The following is a 20455-nucleotide window of genomic DNA, read 5'->3' as shown; positions in this document are numbered from 1 at the left end:
AGAAGCATGGAGACTTAGATAGTGAATTTTCAATCGTTGTACATTTTAGAACAAAATACGAATCATTGATTTTTCGGATTGATAGATATACATCAATATTTAGTTTCAATCAATCAATCAAGTCAATGGATTATGAGGTATTTTTAAAAACGAATATGGAAACTGATCATTGAGAAAAATAGATCAATTGAAAATTTTTGTTTAAAAGAAGTTTGGCTCAAATAACGAAAATATGATACTCGGATCTAAAATCCGAATAAATCGTAGTTAAATACCATTTATCATTATTTATTCTCAAATGTTTGTAATTTTGTCATTATTATCACTTCTCATTATCGTTGCACGAGATTTTTCATTAACATAAAAAATTGTAATCCAAAGTATAGTTAAATCAGAAGTTAAATCTTCAATAAATTTATTTTCGAAACAGCTATTGAAATCCGTGGACACTAAGAGTTAAAAAATTATTTACCTTATACCTATTACAGAATGATTCATTTTTATATTCTTCAAATTTTTGAATTTATTAAAATTGCATGGCAAGAAGAAATAATTCGACAAATGCTAGATGCGAGTAAACTAACCAGTACTTCTGCTGTGATACAAAAGTCTTTTGTAAATATTGTTCAGGATGAGGCTGCACTGACAGTTTCTAAAATCAACACCACGAAACTGGTTCAATCGCGGTATTTTAACAAACTTTCGATCGTAATTCGTCTCGGACGATGGTTCGACAGCTGACTTTGAAAATTGATTCTTCATCCAATCGCAACATTTCACGCCTCGATCTGTGCGACGACTTTTTACCTCCCCTGACGCCTCTAAAAAGCTGTCTGACGAAGCTGTAAAAATAAAATCTATAGTAGTGAAAATGATGTAACCATATTACCGTAATTTCATTTCGTTACAGTTGATTATCATCTAATCAAAGTCAAATAAAGTCCACATTCTCTTTACCCAAATAAAATGATTAAATTAATGCAGGATTTAATAGTTTTGCGATACTGATTTTATTCTGAGTCTCTTTTACGGATTGATCAATATTACACTTTTTCCCCTGATTTAAGTTCCCAAATAAACTTGTGCGACATTGTAATAATTTATTTATGCAAATGAAGCTACAGATGCCTGAAAAGTTTATTCAAAAATTTGGGTAGTTGTAAAAAAGTCGTGAAAAAGTAACCACAGACAAGTGTGCAGTAAGTCACGTTTTCTGAAATTTAAATAATCCTACAATCAAAACTTTACTTAAAATTTCATAGAATTTTTGGAGTAAGGTAAAAATGTAGAAAGATCAGAAATTAAAGTAGTTATAATGTTGAATTTGAAAAGTAGTATAGCCAATTTTACACGATTTCGCAATGTTGTAAACTAAATCATCAAGTTGATACATAAATATATCAAGACAAAACAAACTTATGGATTTTATCGATACTTTATTTTAGTTTTCTATAATTTACGTTTCAAACTTTCAACTAAAATTCTATACTTCTATTTTTTGCATTTTAAGATTCCTTCCCGTTCCTGAAAATTCGACATTATAAACCTTTATTTTCTAATCTTTGAACATTTCTACCCCCACTCAACTTTGGTGAAAATTTTTATTCCATGTAACTCTGCAAGCATGTCGAGTCACACGAAATTCTGTATTGTAATATTTCATGTATCATTAGTATGCTCGTATTTTTTCCTTTTCTTTTTACATTCCTTATTGCTCACTTACCCAACATCTGATCGTTCGATTCCGTGTAAAATGGCAAAATAGAGACTTTCCTGCGGCTATCAGAGCCCCGCAAGATTACTTTGGAATTTAGAAGTTCTCCTTGCGCCTGATAATTGCCAATGGATCCTTTAGGAGTTGGCTTACTCTCCATACCAAATTGGCTCGATTTACTTTGAGTTGAAATTCTGTAAGCATCTAAGCTCGGTGAATCTGTGCTTGTGGTTATGACGTCGTTTTGCTGGCTCAGAGTTCTCCGATTTTTCGAAAGCTTCGCCCCGGCAATACGCTTGTTTACCTATCAAAATAAATTTTTATCCTCAGGATATTACGTAATAGTCTCGCTTTTACCAACCGAGCTATTTTTTTAACCATTCAGCTGATGAGCTTCCTCTACAATTTTTCAAGTAATAACGAGTGAAATGATACATCACAAGATTGTTTTTATCCAAAAGCTTCATTAAGAAACGTAAACTGCTGGAAATCTAATGGTGTCGACAGATTTTGCAAGAAAATAGTGCTGTGAGATATCAATCTATTGACCTCTTGTTATTTCTCGAATCCCGGTGAATCCCTCAGCTGACAGATCTGAATTCTATTGCTCGGTCGGTAAGGGTCCCACACGGAACGCTTACATCTTACATGCATACATGCATACGAAACGACGGATCACGGACAAACGGAACAAAATAAACAAAAGTTGCTAGATTCCGAACTCCGTTGAGAGCGTTCAGCCAGGTTTTATCCGAAGCAGCATTCAGTCGCACTTCGTTTAGACTCCGTTGAGTACAATTTTTTTGAAGCCTAATCTCAAAGTTTCTAGCATCTGCTAGTAATTTCAACATTGATAATACATGAATTATCTGAAGAGTGAAGCGGAATACTGAAAATTTGTATTTATTTCATTCCGGCGTTCCGTTCGAAATTTGCCATAGAGGTCATAAGGCCGAATAACGTAGGGAACGGAAATCTCAAAATAACTAAATTTCATTCCGTCGTTCCGTGATCGGTCGATCTGTCGCTGACATGGGACGACGCGACACCTTAGTTTAGAGCTTTTTTTGTGACGAGAGAGGGAAGCGGTCGTTCGCCACATAGTGGTTATCTATAGTACTTCCACTCAAATGCATGGATAGTCATAGACATCCAATCAACATCCACGACCGGCTTTAATCAAACCGTAGATATTGTGGATTTCTGTAGATGACGATCAGAGATCCACCACGGATATAGATCTTTTATGGAGCTGTGAATCCTGTATGGACCTCTAATAGACAGAGTGTTCCGTGTAGGCTTGATGGAACAATATAGCATCGAAAGTGGGTAATAAGACTGATAAGCTAAGTGCAAATCATTAGACTCACATTTTATGACGCCAAGTGAAAATAGAGGAAAATGTGAAAATGAAATATAACCTAAACAAGGTGTATGAACTGCTATACTTTGAGTTATTCTACAGATATTTTTTCCTGATTATAAAACTGGTTCCATTTCATTCTGCACAAATTTGTCACTTTCCTGGAAAACTGCCTTTGCCGTAGATTATCTTATAATTTTTTTTTTTTTTGAAAATAATTCATATATTCTAGAACGAGCAAGTTAACATATTGTTAAAATTATTTCTCAATGATTTCTCGGTTATAAATTATTCGAAATGAACTTTTTTACACACAGTATGGCTAAGGACTAACCTTGGGCTTCACTGGAACATTCAAGAAGCTACCGCCGCCGCAAGCTGTGCACTTGTGAGCCTCATCTTTATAAATGTTTATGGCTTTGAAGTGATAATCCATTTTTTCGTCGTCGGGTACAAGGTCGTATATCAATTGCTGAAACCGTGGCATTTTAAAGGCGAGAAACCTGCACCTCGAGTACCAAGGGAGCTCTTCTGACGGCGTGCCGCTTATTCGCTGAACGTTGTAGATGTCACCGATATGGGTCTCGGAGCAGTGGCAGTAAAGGAGATGTTGGGAATCAGCAAACATACTTTTTCTTCTAGCCACGCAGAACTGGACCGGCTGCGTTTGACTTACACTCGGAATAAGCAGTGAAGCGCAGCAGAGGATTCGGATATTAAAAAGGCTCATTACGGCTGAAAACGGTAGAAAGTAGTTCAAATGCAAAATTTACTTGAATCAAAAGTTAAGGGGCGAGTACTGACTGTTTAAAAATCCCTTACAAATGTTAGTTTTCATCCATACTGAGGATGATTATTTATAAATCTTTGCTCTGGCGATTTCTGGACATCTCTATGATTAATAAGCTTTTTTTCAAAATTTGAATGCTGATTTAAAACGCAATTACGATATTAAAATTACATAACAGATGTGACCCGAAAACTCGAGTATTAAGGAAGAGGATCTTGTAGAAATTTAAAAATATAGCGAGACAAATGGCGTGCTCGGGACGGATAGAAAACGGTGTAAGTGCCAAAATAAGAATAATTTGCTAAAAAAAGTTGTGAAATTTCAACTAACGAAAAACAGTAGAATAGTCTCTATAGTAACTTAGTTTCATTGAAGTAAATCCTAATCGTCGGTCTGGCTTGCGGATGTACGAAGCGAAGCATTCGGTGAGGTCCTTTTTTTCAGTCGTAACGTTACGCGATTTTGTGAATTTTGAACTGACTAGGATACACGGAAGATTAAGGTTAATCGCTGAGAAAGACAGTTTGAGTTTAAATTAATCAATAAAATTATCGGACAGTTTTTTTCTCTCCTGAAAACCATAATAATGGCACTTACACCCTTTTGCAGTGCCAACTTTTTATAACTTCATGAATAAATTTTTGTCAGTCTTATTTTGTTCAGTTTTTTAAGATAAAAACGTATATTGGACATTTTGGCACTTGCACAGTTTTGCCGTGCCACCCTTTAATTGAGATCCACATGATAGAGCCGATTCATCTTTAACAAATAATTATAACGCCAGTTAGTCGTTTGAAAATAGTATTTTTTATAGCTTTTTAAGTCACGTAATAAAAATGTTCGTGTAATATTAAATTTGCAAATCTGTAAAGATTATTACATATATTTTTATTTGAATCAGAATTATTTTTCTGATATCGATCTATCGTTTTCAACTTGAATATTTTCACTCCAAGTACTAAATAATTTTGCTCTGTATGAAAAAGCTGCAGCCAGCATAATCATTTTTTTTTTCTTTCGTTCAATTTTTTTCGATGAAATTTTGTTATTACTTCTGTAGTCATTTCTTCTATTACACGCGTGTAGTTTCGGAAATTAGTAATCGTAAGATTATAATGTACAATCGGGGACAATGAATCTGAGACGGCTAATTTTTGAGTTATGTTGGCAACACAGAGAGATCTACAGCGCCATAGTGGGCCGAGCGCGAAACAAACTCACTCTTAATAAACATAACATAAACTATGACCGTCGAATCTAACCATAGAATACCGCGGAAATAATGACTTGTTGAATTGACACGTATTTTAAGATTAGATTCGACGGTCATGGGTTATGTTATGTTTATTGAGATTGAGTTTGTTTCGCGCTCGGCCGACTGTGGCGCTGTAGGTTTCCCTGCGTTGCCAACATAACTGTCTAGTGTAAAAAACTAGTCGTCTCAGATTCATTGTCCCAAAGTGTACCTACTACGTGAATAACCTACCTCTCGTTGTATGGAAATTCGAATAATTTGGCATCATTTTCTGGAGCATCTGTCGTGTGAAAATTACTCCGAGGACAGCTGCACACTTCAGTAGTCCTTGCTCGTAAGGTAACAGTTTTAGGTAAGTGTTGAGTAGCATTTCTATCAGAGAAAAGGTATTGGTAAATCGTAATGGAGATTGGTCAATCCATCAGTGCATAACAAACCATTTCTAGCAATTTTAGAAACATAAAAGGGAATTTCAGAGGTTTTGTAGTTACTGACTTCGAATTTGAAATAATATTTTTCAAATTATTATTCGAAATTACATTTTGAAACTTCAAGATATTAATTTTCTAGACATGCACATTATAACTGAATTTGTTCCACATGCAAGATCGCTTATTGATTTAACTACATTGTCAACCACTAGAAATTGTCCCTCTCGCTATTATTGAGTTCCACAATTAAATTTGAATTGACTAATTTTCAAATAATTTGCGTTTCAAATATACCTTTGGAGTTGGTTACTCTAGACCAAAACTTTAGATTCTCAAATTTAGAAAGCTCGTTGTAGTATGAAATGAATCAGTTGCTGCATTATAAATTATCTCAAGAATTTGAAATTTTTGTTTAGTAAAATTTTGATTAGTTTGCTGAAACTTTACAGTGGAGCGCCGGTGTGAAACTACCTGCCTTAATTTAAGATTAATTTAATTCCATTACACGTTCGTTGGGAATACAGTTGTTGTTTCCATAGTTTCAGTGGTCGTATTACACAAAATTGATAAAATATGGAAAACCCCGTATTTCCTGTATTATAGCTACCACAATGATTGTTTTCATGAGCTGGCTGTTGTTTCACAAATACGGAAGACGAAATTATAGGTCGAATACAACTAATGAATGAGGGTAGATATAGGTATTAGAATTGAGTAATAGATATTGAAATTAAATATCAAGTGAGTACAGAAAATATCAGTGCTTTAATAAAATGTAAAATTATAATATGTGAGCTCATGCTTACATAAATGTCATGATTGTTGGATGATCATCATGACTGAAAAATAAGTGGGTAAGAACTTAACATAATGATTTAGTTTTTTTCTTGTCGAGTTGAACATAAAATATAAACGTGTATACATACATTCAAAATTACATGCCATCACTAAGTAAAAATATCTAGACAGATTTATAATTTTAAAAAACAAAATACTTTTATGAATCCCAAATCATTTAACGATTTTTTAATATGTAGATAAAAAAATATATACTGAGGAGATAAGAACATATTTTGATAACAAGCTCATAAACTCTACTGTTATTATATACTTCAATTAACTTCATTCTTATCTTAGATGTTCTGATAACAAGCTTATAAACTCTACTGTTATTATATACTTCAATTAACTTCGTTCTTATCTTAGATGTTCTGATGACAAGCTTATAAACTCTACTGTTATTATATACTTCAACTTCGTATCTTATCTCACATATTCTGATAACAAACTCATGAACTCTAGTGTTATTATATACTTCAATGTAAGTTTGTTCTTATCTGTCGATCCTATTATGTATAAGACGTTTTACTTTATTTTAATCAATTGTAAAGACTTCAATAACTTGTAATATTAATTAGTTTCACATAATTTCTCTATGTCCGGACGGTAAGAAGTTGAAGAAATGGTTAATACATCATTTAAATATTTATCGGTTGCAGTTCGCGACCTCAGCGATGACTTGATGCGTTCCATGGAGGAAAATAGATTTCGAGACAACTGAGTAAAACCAAAGCAGGACATTAATCTTCTGAAAGTCTTTACAAGAGTTTGGTATTCATCTTGATTAATTGCAGACCAAAAATGCTCAATATTTTTACCATCTTGAGCTATTGAAAATAACATTCGTCGAGCGTTTTCGTCATGGGCGATGCTAACAACTTCCCTGGAAATGAGAAATGGGTCCGACAAATCAGGAAAGACATTGTAAATTTCGGAAGTAATTTCCTGCTCTACAGTGTCATCACAGTTAAAAATGGGACAACTGAAATATTTGACGATTTTCTCTACATATTTGAAGTCTTTGAATCTTGACTCGAACGATGCTTTAAGTATCTCCAAATGTCGAGCAAAGCGCTCTCCATTGAAAATTATCGCTGAGTCCATTTCATCCACGGTCTTGGTCAAGTGTTTAAAAATATTTGCAGACAGTTTATTTTTGTGCAAGTGTTCGGCATACAGCCCTGCTGTTTGTTGGAAGCACTTCACATACTCGTATAGATTGAAAATTTGCGGCTCAACCACACTTTTCCCTTCTAACTGCACCTTCAAGTTATGTAGATGCTGACTGATATCGACTGCAAATGCCAAATCCATCTGCCACTCCTTGATTTGGAGTTCAGGGTACTTCCAAAGGACTCTCTTCGACTGTAAGAAAGCTCTCACCTGCAGCAGATCTTCCTGAAACCTTTTCAGTAACAGTCTCCCTTCGAACAACATTGATTCTTCCTTAGAGCTCAAAGAATCTTTAGGAATTGCTTCGATCTCCGTCAACAATTCTGGCAAGATTCCCGTGGCCTTAAGGTGCACCGAGCCTCGAATAGTGTTCACAATGTTGACGATCGGGTTGAAAACCCACGACATCTGCAGAGCGCTGGCAGCCAAAACCAGCTCTTCGGTGACACAGTGAAATGTTAGCACGTGCGAAAAGTCTGAATCATCCTTGAAGCATTGAATAAACTCTTTACACGCTGTGGATGCAGTTACAGCGACCAATTTTTTCAACTGAATCTTCTTGCTAGTGAGAAAATTCTTCAGTTTTTCAAACCCATCCTGATCTTTTAGTTTCATCGCATTTAAGGGAATCACTTTGAGTAGTTCCTCGGTTATATAGAAATCTTGAAATACCATTCGTACATAGACACTGCACAGAGGCGGGCTTGCCGTGTTTATACTTTCATATTTGCTGAACTGCAACGAGAACCATTCGCATCTTTCCAAATCGGCATCAATCTGCTTCAATATTTCAGCTCTGATCGCATGGACTCTGATTTGCATTGTCGGAACGGAGAGCTGTACATTGTGCAATTTTTTCATGAGTCCTGTTTTGACTTCATTGTCTTGGTTGCACGCGTAGTTAATAAACAGGTAGATCAGATCCTCGGCAAACTTTGATCCGTCGTCGGGTGGTCTTTCAGATCGAGCCAGCAAGTAAGCGACTTTATAAGAGAATTCCAGAGCCGATTTGTCAGTTTCAGTAAACATATTGTCAAGCATTACCACCGTGCCGTATTGAGGTTTTGGAAGCATAGGGTAGCACTGAAGTAGACTACAAATTTTCGTCGAACGATCTCTGGAATCTTTCGGAAAGTCATTGTCGTATTCACTGTGACAAGCATTGAAGTGGTTTTTGATTTTTACTTGATCATTAAGTTGAAAAATTAAACCGCATAAAAGACACATGGAAGTGTCCTCATATTTAGCGACAAAAAAATCAGTCAACCACGCAGTGTCGTAATTCGAGTCTTTTTTCTGTTTTTTTGCAACGTGATCATCCATTGTCACTAATTTTCACTATTTTTCAATACCGCTCAAATTATCGACTTCGCGTCAACACCGTGTTCTAAAGATGATGTCGGTTGTCACGTTGTGCGTCGTTTCAATGTTTACGATCAGTTACGTCACAATCTAGTGGCTATGCGTGATACGGCGGGGAATTCTTTGCTTTTCGACTCTCGTGCAGAAACAGAGTCATCTAGCAATCACATAACAAAGTGCTATCACAGCGAAGAATCTTATTATTGCTATTATTGCGTTTTCATCTGTCGATAAATCTTGGATGACCTGAGAAAGAATTTTTACAACAGTACAAAGTCAGTCCTTACTGACTGCAACACGGACTTATGGATGGTCACAGTGTTCCCAACCCGTCCGTGGGGGGCTATGTGACCAGGGCCGTAGCATTATAGTACCGAACAAAAAATTATAGTACTTTTTTGAAAATGTTAATAATGCAATAAAATCACGGAATATTATTTTTAGAAGTATATTATCCCTATCCATTACGATACGCGTGCGTACTTACATTTAATTGTACGAATGACCAGAAGGTACTTATTTGAATTATTTTTGTACACACTAGGAATGACGGCAGGAACTGGCGGGAAGCGGGAAACGGGGCGCTCAAATCAACACCAACGCGCCTGAGCCCGAACCGTGCATGTCAGCGCCCTCCGCAATAATGTGGTTAAAATTAAAAACCACATTATGGCGAATGGCGCTGACAATTTTTTGCCTAGCGCGAAAAGATTTGAATACGTTTCTTTTGAAAAGTATTAAAAATCTTTTTTTTTCGAAAAGTATTAAAGAATTTTGTCCCGCCAGTTTTTGTATTACAAAAAAAAACTTTTTTTTATACAAATTTCCAAATTATAGTAGATTTCCGTCACATAATGAAAGTTCTATGTTACATAGTACGAAGTTCATATTTATGTGACATCTACTATAATTATGTGACGGTTGGGAACACTGTGGACGGAGCCTAAAGTGGCATTATGGGCGCGTGGAGTGCGGCGAAAGACGGAAAGCGAATCGGCCATGGCAGCCATGTTGGTAGGGAGTGTTTGCGTGCCATATTCAAATTACAAACCATCCGGTAACTCGTTCTAAACAAATCGTTCGACCGAAAAATTGATCACATAGATACATACGTACGTACGTACGTACATACATACATACATACACACATAAAGCGTCCATCCGAGTTAAGAATTCACTCAGTTACAGAATCTATTATCGTTTTACCGGTGACTGAAGAATATAAAGACAGTTGCCCTAATGGGCTTTGTGTGACAACCAAAAATTGTCGTACACTTGCGCCCTCTGAGATGTTCCAACGGTAGAGTTGAGAACTTATTGCACAACATCAGAGAGTTACTGATTTCGATATGATGCTGGCTGTATTCACCTTCCGAGTAACACAGTCTTCGCAATGGTAAGAAATAAGAACCAAGCCAGTCCTTAGCCTGTGTGCACTTACCGACTTGTCGGCGATACAAGAAATTAACAATGAAAATAAATTTCTTCCAAAGTTCGTAAAAAAAAAATTGATTTAATTAGAATATAGGTGCCCGAGAGAAGAATGTATACATAGATCATGAATAATAATAGATCAGATGTAATAATGATGCAGAGACCAAAAATTATATATGTATATGCGGTCCACGTACATACAATACTAATATATGTGATCCATTTTCCAGGAGACAAACTAGATTATCTACAATAATATGAAAATGGAAGAATTATTAATCTCGAAATGGGATTCTATTCGACACGCGCTCGATGTATTCGATAACATTAATATTCATAATTATTCCAACAACTTTTCATTTGCATTCTTGATATTGAATTTTCGTAAACATAGAATCGAAACGCGGATTTGGCTAGTCGCGAGTGAAGTATCTACGTTGGGTAGAGAAGCAGAATTGTTTCAAAAAGTGTTCGTATGGAAAACAAGCAGATTTGGGCTGACTGTGAGGCAGCCTTTGAACTTCCCGTTATTTGTGCTCGAAACTAGTATATTTCGATACGAGAGGCCAAACGAGCGTTTCGCGCACTGCGAGTCTAACGGCAGCACGAAGCCGAGGTAAAGCCTCGGCTTCATGCGGCCTTCAGACGAGTAGTGCGCAAGAAGCAGCGACCCCAAACAGCTTCGGATACCAATTTTCATGCAAATCCGATCATCCGTTGCGAAGATAACACCATTTTTATTTTATTTTGTGAATATGGTTTTTTAAATTATTCAAAAACTACTAAACCAATCACAGGCAAAATCTAACCAGGTCTAAGTCTGAAAGAGGTGCGTCGATTTAGACCAAGTTCATCAAAATCTGACTAATCGTTCTCGAGATATCGTCAGACAAAAAATTGATCACGCACGTACATACATATATACATTCATACATACATACATACATACATACATACATACATACATACATACATACATACATACATACATACATACATACATACGTACATACATACATACGTACATACATACATACATACATATGTCCATTTGAAAATGATTGGAGGTGATTCTCCGGACCTCAAAACGTGGAGATCTAGTGAGAACACAACTTTTCGTTTTTGGGGTGATCACAATAACTTCCTATTTTCTCTGAAATCAGAGAAACGGGAAGTTAAAAATTCAGAGTAACTGTAATACATCACGTATGCGCTAATTTTGATCGAGATGAATGGATGCTCCGTATATGAGACAGTATTTAACGCGGTGTCCTGATTTGAAGACCTAAAAAGGTGGTTGTCGGCGATTTGATTTATGGGATAGGGAGAGAAAAAACGAAGCTTCTTAAAACTTCAAGTGTATTTTAACACACATTTGAAAGGTACGAGCAAAAATTTTTATCATCCAACTATCGCAGAACGGCCGCATTATAAGCAGACCCGTTAACTGAAGAATATATCTTTAGTCAAAGGCTGACCATCGAAGGGCCAAGCCGCTTGAGTCTGGAATCGGCAGGAAAGATAGAGTGCGTATTTCTTGTCTGTAATGTGTAAACTAAAATCATGAGACTTCTTGTCATATCATGCATCATACATCAAACATCATACATAGTATTAAAGTTCAAAACCATAGTTTGGATGATCGGATTTTCAGAAAGTGACGTCACCCGAATTTTTTTTCTTTCGACGTCATCGATCTATAGTAATCAGCTACCCGAATTCCTCAGTCTGGAAACAACCGCGCAGTAGAGCGGACGTATGAAAATCGTGCTCCCCAGATTTCGGGTACCGGGGTCTCTTCCTTCTGGATCCTGCGCTCCGTACTTCCTACGCTCCAGGTCCGCTACCTGGTGGATCACGACTTTCAGGACAAGCGCTCCGTATTTTCGGCGCTCCAGGTCCACTACCTGGTGAAACTCGACTTCAGGAATAAGCTCTCCATAGTTTCTGCGCTCCCGATCCGCTACCTGGTGCAACTCGACTTCAGGAACAAGCTCTCCGTAGTTTCTGCGATCCCGATCCGCTGCCTGGTGCAACTTGTCTTCAGGGACAAGCGCTCCGTAGTTTTTGAGCTAAAGATCCACTACCTGCAGGAACTCGACTTCCTGGACAAGCGCTCCGTAGTTTCTAAGCTCAAGGTCCGCTACATGGTGGAACTTGACTTCCAGGACAAGCGCTCCGTGGTTCCTGCGCTCCAGCTCCGCTACTTGGTGAATCTCGACTCTCGGAGGACGAGGAAGACGAGGAGAACAAGGTGGACGAGGAGGACGAGGATTTCTGCACGGTGATTATAACATTTTTATAATATTTAATGGCAATTGTAATTGTATTTTATCTAAAATTCTTCAAAGTTGTCATGCTCACAATAAATTATTTCAATTCATTTTTCGCGCAGGCCCAAATTCAGAAGCTATCAATGTGCTAATAAAATTTCTATAACTTCTTATAATTATCTCATAATTTTCTTGGCTAAATGTGAAGATAGAAAAATAATATCAATCCTTACACAACATTTTTGATGTGTTCTGATACTGAAAACATTCATAAGTATTCCAGGTATAACCCGTGGTGATTATCGGTGGTCGTTGGAAGTGATTGACGGTGGTCGGAGATGGTTAGGGGTGGTTGCGGGTAATCGAGGTGGACGAGGAGCAGGGTGGGGAGGAGGAGGACGAGGAAGACGAGGAGAACAAGGTGGACGAGGAAGACGAGGATTTGTGCTCGGTGAGTGAAAAATTTTTATGATATTTAATGGCGATTGTAATTGTATTTATTACAAAATTTTTTAAACTTGTCATGTTTACAATGAATTATTTCAATTCATTTTTCGCGCAAGCAGAAATTCAGTAGCTATAAACGTGCTAATGAAATTTCTATAATTTTCTCATAATCTTCTTGCTCAAATGTGTCACTTACAAAATTATATAAATCCTTACACAATATTTGTGATGTGTTCTAATCCTGAGCATATTAATTAGTATTCGAGTTACAATCCCAGGTGGTTAGCAGTGGTCGTTGGAGGTGGTTGGTGGTGGTTGAGGGTGATCGAGGTGAACGACGAAAAGGCCTAAGAAAAGGAGGACGAGAATGACGAGGATTTGTGCACTGTGAGTATAAAATTTATATGATATTTAATAGAGTAGAAGTAGGAGTAGGATCAGGACTAGGATCAGGATCATGAGTGGGATGAGGATCAGAATGAGGAGTAGGATCAGGAGTAAAATCAGGAGTGGAATCAGGAGTAGAATCAGGAGTAGGATCCGGAATAGGTGTAGAAATAGGAGTAGAAGTAGTGGAAGTCGTAGGAGTTGGAGTAGGTCGTAGTAGTACCCTACCCTACCCTATTATATCCTACCTTACCCTTTTTTTTTCAGCAGCGAAGGGGGAATCTTCAAAAAGACATCCAGATGTTCAAGTTGGTGTCTTCGGATAGTGCTGGATTTGTACCGGCTAAAACCCCTCCGCCGCTCATCACCCAGGACGAGGCGGAACCGCTTTCGCATTACTTCACGTCGTCCCTGTGGCCGGCTTGTTGTCATAGCCTCCCTCGCCTGTCCCGTGGTTGCATGCTACTCGCCGGCCTGACGGCCCCACATCTCCGCTCCCGTCGCCCTTGCTCTACTGTCCTGTTTATCCTATAGTTATATGTCTGGTGAGTCCCCGTCAGTCCGTTAGTTAGTTAGTATGTCGTGTCCATTGTTGCTATGTTATTTTATTACATGTCTGGTCTGTGAGTCCCCGTCAGTCAGTTCGTTTGTCACTTTGCCGTGTCGTTGTTACGGCTCGCGTCCTGCTGCCGGCACGGAATTTGCTAACGCAGGGGTTCCGCGCCGGTCAGTCTACTCCTGCCCTACGGTTTAAAGGCCGTCGCTTAGATTGAATCTTACTCTATAGTGTTTGTACTATTTACTACTACTTATTTTACTTATTTTATTTGCCTGCTAGAAGGCAAATACTACAAAATATATTACCTGTTATTTTATCAGTCACTTGCCGTAGTATTACGGCTCGTGACCCACTGCCGGCACGGAATTTACTGACGCAAGGATTCCGCGCCGGTCAGTCTACTCCTGTCCAACGGTTTAAAAGCCGTCGCTTAATTTTAATCTTACTCTATAGTGTTAGTACTATTTACTACTACTTGTTTTATTTGCCTGCTGGAATTTTTATTATCATCTAGGCACTCGAGTCTTTTTTTTAGCAATTATAAATATGGATAATAATATGTTTATAATGCTACCTCACTTCTGGCCTGCCGTGCGTTGCTGCCCGTCGGAATTTGCCGACGCGAATTCCTGCGGCCTATTAAGTGCTATTGTTTGTTTACTTTTATTAAATGCCCACTTATTTATTGTTTGGCACTTTTCCCGAGTCACTTTGATGATCATTTATATTACCTTGAACAATTACTCGGCTGTGAGTTATTTGTTTACCCGTCATTTTCTGCGACCTCCCGTCCATTCGACATCACTTTCACGCGGCACTTGTCTTTTTGTTTTCTGTCCTTTATGGATTTCGTCCCTAGCACCGCACCACAAGAGCATGTTCCGCGCAGTCCTTGTACAGCCCCCTCCCGCAGCTGGGGCGACGGTTCGCGTTGACTCCGCAGTCACCCACCAGTCGGACTTTGTTGTCCCATTGGCCACCGTGGTGCGGTAGTGGGGGAACATGCGTTCATGTTCCGCCGAGCTGCCACATTGTCAGCTGGCGGTGAACGCCGTGCCATTCAGCACCACAGCATCGTTCCAACGTGGTTGCATTGCGAGGGGACTTGTGAAGTTCACCAGTAGTTGGGTGACGCCCTACCCTACCCTACCCTACCGCACACTACCATACCTAGGATCTCGGTTTTGCGCTGTAATTTTAGATGCGTTGATCGCAGCGTATTGGGACTACGCCCAATAAATTTCTCTCGCAGAATTACGTCGGAATAGTGCTTGAAAGAATTGATTCCAGCACTTTTCAGAATCGCGAAAATTTTCGCCAAAAATACTAAGGGGTTAGCCTTCCTTTTTTTTTTGACCAAAAAATCTTCCGTCTGGGAATTGATTTGTATGACCCTTTCCCGAACAATTGGATCCCCAGGAACTCAGAAAACGCAGCGAAACGAGCGTGGGACCAACAGGAGAGAATTGGCGAGCGAAAAAGCACCAGCTGAAAAATGTCGAAAATGCAGGTTCTCGTTTTTTGGCTGTAACTTTTGATCCGTTAATCGCAGCCTATTGGGACTGCGTCCAATCGATTTCTCTCGCAAAATTACGTCGGACTAGCGTCGGACAGAATTTATTTCAGCACTTTTCAAAATGACGGAAATTTCCGCCAAAAATACAAAGGGGTTAGCCTTCCTTTTTTTTTGACCAAAAAATCTTTCGTCTCAGAATTGATTTGTATGACCCTTTCCCGACCAATTGGATCCCCAGGAACTCAGAAAACGCAGCGAAACGTGCGTGGGACCAACAGGAGAGAATTGGCGAGCGAAAAAGCACCAGCTGAAAAATGTCGAAAATACAGGTTCTCGTTTTTTGGCTGTAACTTTTGATCCGTTGATCGCAGCCTATTGGGACTGCGCCCAATCGACGTCTCTCGCAAAATTACGTCGGACTAGCGTCAGACAGAATTTATTTCAGCACTTTTCTAAATGACGGAAATTTTCGCCAAAAATACAAAGGGGTTAGCCTTCCTTTTTTTTTTGACCAGAAAATCTTTCGTCTCAGAATTGATTTGTATGACCCATTCCCGTCCAATTGGACCCCCAGGAACTCGGAAAACGCAGCGAAAAGAGCGTGGGACCAACAGGAGAGAATTGGCGAGCGAAAAAGCACCAGCTGAAAAATGTCGAAAATACAGGTTCTCGTTTTTTGGCTGTAACTTTTGATCCGATAATCGCAGCCTATTGGGACTGCGCCCAATCGACTTCTCTCGCAAAATTACGTCGGACTAGCGTCAGACACAATTTATTTCAGCACTTTTCAGAATGACGGCAATTTTCGCCAAAAATACAAAGGGGTTAGCCTTCCTTTTTTTTTTGACCAAAAAATCTTTCGTCTCAGAATTGATTTGTATGACCCTTTCCCGACCAATCGGATCCCCAGGAACTCAGAAAACGCAGCGAAACGAGCGTGGGACCAACAGGAGAGAATTGGCGAGCGAAAAAGCACCAGCTGAAAAATGTCGAAAATACAGGTTCTCGTTTTTTGGCTGTAACTTTTGATCCGTTAATCGCAGCCCATTGGGACTGCGCCCGATCGATTTCTCTCGCAAAATTACGTCGGACTAGCGTCAGACAGAATTCATTTCAGCACTTTTCAAAATGACGGAATTTTCCGCCAAAAATACAAAGGGGTTAGCCTTCCTTTTCTTCTGACCTAAAAATCTTCCGTCTGGGAATTGATTTGTATGACCCTTTCCCGACCAATTGGATCCCCAGGAACTCAGAAAACGCAGCGAAACGAGCGTGGGACCAACAGGAGAGAATTGGCGAGCGAAAAAGCACCAGCTGAAAAATGTCGAAAATACAGGTTCTCGTTTTTTGGCTGTAACTTTTGATCCGTTAATCGCAGCCTATTGGGACTGCGCCCAATCGATTTCTCTCGCAAAATTACGTCGGACTAGCGTCAGACAGAATTTATTTCAGCACTTTTCAAAATGACGGAAATTTCCGCCAAAAATACAAAGGGGTTAGCCTTCCTTTTTTTTTGACCAGAAAATCTTCCGTCTCAGAATTGATTTGTATGACCCTTTCCCGACCAATTGGATCCCCAGGAACTCAGAAAACGCAGCGAAACGAGCGTGGGACCAACAGGAGAGAATTGGCGAGCGAAAAAGCACCAGCTGAAAAATGTCGAAAATGCAGGTTCTCGTTTTTTGGCTGTAACTTTTGATCCGTTAATCGCAGCCTATTGGGACTGCGTCCAATCGATTTCTCTCGCAAAATTACGTCGGACTAGCGTCAGACAGAATTTATTTCAGCACTTTTCAAAATGACGGAAATTTCCGCCAAAAATACAAAGGGGTTAGCCTTCCTTTTTTTTTGACCAGAAAATCTTCCGTCTCAGAATTGATTTGTATGACCCTTTCCCGACCAATTGGATCCCCAGGAACTCAGAAAACGCAGCGAAACGAGCGTGGGACCAACAGGAGAGAATTGGCGAGCGAAAAAGCACCAGCTGAAAAATGTCGAAAATGCAGGTTCTCGTTTTTTGGCTGTAACTTTTGATCCGTTAATCGCAGCCTATTGGGACTGCGTCCAATCGATTTCTCTCGCAAAATTACGTCGGACTAGCGTCAGACAGAATTTATTTCAGCACTTTTCAAAATGACGGAAATTTCCGCCAAAAATACAAAGGGGTTAGCCTTCCTTTTTTTTTGACCAAAAAATCTTTCGTCTCAGAATTGATTTGTATGACCCTTTCCCGACCAATTGGATCCCCAGGAACTCAGAAAACGCAGCGAAACGTGCGTGGGACCAACAGGAGAGAATTGGCGAGCGAAAAAGCACCAGCTGAAAAATGTCGAAAATACAGGTTCTCGTTTTTTGGCTGTAACTTTTGATCCGTTGATCGCAGCCTATTGGGACTGCGCCCAATCGACGTCTCTCGCAAAATTACGTCGGACTAGCGTCAGACAGAATTTATTTCAGCACTTTTCTAAATGACGGAAATTTTCGCCAAAAATACAAAGGGGTTAGCCTTCCTTTTTTTTTTGACCAGAAAATCTTTCGTCTCAGAATTGATTTGTATGACCCATTCCCGTCCAATTGGACCCCCAGGAACTCAGAAAACGCAGCGAAAAGAGCGTGGGACCAACAGGAGAGAATTGGCGAGCGAAAAAGCACCAGCTGAAAAATGTCGAAAATACAGGTTCTCGTTTTTTGGCTGTAACTTTTGATCCGTTGATCGCAGCCTATTGGGACTGCGCCCAATCGACGTCTCTCGCAAAATTACGTCGGACTAGCGTCAGACAGAATTTATTTCAGCACTTTTCTAAATGACGGAAATTTTCGCCAAAAATACAAAGGGGTTAGCCTTCCTTTTTTTTTTGACCAGAAAATCTTTCGTCTCAGAATTGATTTGTATGACCCATTCCCGTCCAATTGGACCCCCAGGAACTCAGAAAACGCAGCGAAAAGAGCGTGGGACCAACAGGAGAGAATTGGCGAGCGAAAAAGCACCAGCTGAAAAATGTCGAAAATACAGGTTCTCGTTTTTTGGCTGTAACTTTTGATCCGATAATCGCAGCCTATTGGGACTGCGCCCAATCGACTTCTCTCGCAAAATTACGTCGGACTAGCGTCAGACAGAATTTATTTCAGCACTTTTCAGAATGACGGCAATTTTCGCCAAAAATACAAAGGGGTTAGCCTTCCTTTTTTTTTGACCAAAAAATCTTTCGACTCAGAATTAATTTGTATGAACCTTTCCCGACCAATTGGATCCCCAGGAACTCAGAAAACGCAGCGAAACGAGCGTGGGACCAACAGGAGAGAATTGGCGAGCGAAAAAGCACCAGCTGAAAAATGTCGAAAATACAGGTTCTCGTTTTTTGGCTGTAACTTTAGATCCGTTAATCGCAGCCTATTGAGACTGCGCCCAATCGATTTCTCTCGCAAAATTACGTCGGACTAGCGTCAGACAGAATTTATTCCAGCGCTTTTCAAAATGACGGAAATTTCCGCCAAAAATACAAAGGGGTTAGCCTTCCTTTTTTTTTGACCAAAAAATCTTTCGTCTCAGAATTGATTTGTATGACCCTTTCCCGACCAATCGGATCCCCAGGAACTCAGAAAACGCAGCGAAACGAGCGTGGGACCAACAGGAGAGAATTGGCGAGCGAAAAAGCACCAGCTGAAAAATGTCGAAAATACAGGTTCTCGTTTTTTGGCTGTAACTTGTGATCCGTTAATCGCAGCCCATTGGGACTGCGCCCGATCGATTTCTCTCGCAAAATTACGTCGGACTAGCGTCAGACAGAATTCATTTCAGCACTTTTCAAAATGACGGAATTTTCCGCCAAAAATACAAAGGGGTTAGCCTTCCTTTTCTTCTGACCTAAAAATCTTCCGTCTGGGAATTGATTTGTATGACCCTTTCCCGACCAATTGGATCCCCAGGAACTCAGAAAACGCAGCGAAACGAGCGTGGGACCAACAGGAGAGAATTGGCGAGCGAAAAAGCACCAGCTGAAAAATGTCGAAAATACAGGTTCTCGTTTTTTGGCTGTAACTTTTGATCCGTTAATCGCAGCCTATTGGGACTGCGCCCAATCGATTTCTCTCGCAAAATTACGTCGGACTAGCGTCAGACAGAATTTATTTCAGCACTTTTCAAAATGACGGAAATTTCCGCCAAAAATACAAAGGGGTTAGCCTTCCTTTTTTTTTGACCAGAAAATCTTCCGTCTCAGAATTGATTTGTATGACCCTTTCCCGACCAATTGGATCCCCAGGAACTCAGAAAACGCAGCGAAACGAGCGTGGGACCAACAGGAGAGAATTGGCGAGCGAAAAAGCACCAGCTGAAAAATGTCGAAAATGCAGGTTCTCGTTTTTTGGCTGTAACTTTTGATCCGTTAATAGCAGCCTATTGGGACTGCGTCCAATCGATTTCTCTCGCAAAATTACGTCGGACTAGCGTCAGACAGAATTTATTTCAGCACTTTTCAAAATGACGGAAATTTCCGCCAAAAATACAAAGGGGTTAGCCTTCCTTTTTTTTTGACCAGAAAATCTTCCGTCTCAGAATTGATTTGTATGACCCTTTCCCGACCAATTGGATCCCCAGGAACTCAGAAAACGCAGCGAAACGAGCGTGGGACCAACAGGAGAGAATTGGCGAGCGAAAAAGCACCAGCTGAAAAATGTCGAAAATGCAGGTTCTCGTTTTTTGGCTGTAACTTTTGATCCGTTATTCGCAGCCTATTGGGACTGCGTCCAATCGATTTCTCTCGCAAAATTACGTCGGACTAGCGTCAGACAGAATTTATTTCAGCACTTTTCAAAATGACGGAAATTTCCGCCAAAAATACAAAGGGGTTAGCCTTCCTTTTTTTTTGACCAAAAAATCTTTCGTCTCAGAATTGATTTGTATGACCCTTT

The 20455-nt window shown here is 39.5% G+C and overlaps 1 protein-coding gene across 1 annotated transcript; it reads right to left on the bottom strand.

The window, feature by feature from the left end:
* Positions 1-6963: 6963 nt before the first annotated feature.
* On the bottom strand, positions 6964-8889 carry LOC124181988 (general transcription factor II-I repeat domain-containing protein 2-like). The gene has a single exon (XM_046568763.1). The coding sequence runs from the start codon at positions 8887-8889 to the stop codon at positions 6964-6966; it is 1926 nt and encodes a 641-aa protein (XP_046424719.1).
* Positions 8890-20455: the final 11566 nt, after the last annotated feature.

This window comes from Neodiprion fabricii, chromosome 5, assembly GCF_021155785.1.
Source record: "Neodiprion fabricii isolate iyNeoFabr1 chromosome 5, iyNeoFabr1.1, whole genome shotgun sequence".
Lineage (NCBI taxonomy): Eukaryota > Metazoa > Arthropoda > Insecta > Hymenoptera > Diprionidae > Neodiprion > Neodiprion fabricii.
Note: the sequence above shows the minus strand (reverse complement) of the source record. Positions and strands in the feature narration are given on the sequence as shown.

What these genes read in the sequence shown, in the direction of transcription:
- LOC124181988 (XM_046568763.1), bottom strand. Translation starts at nt 8,889, where the DNA reads ATGGATGATCACGTTGCAAAAAAACAGAAAAAAGACTCGAATTACGAC.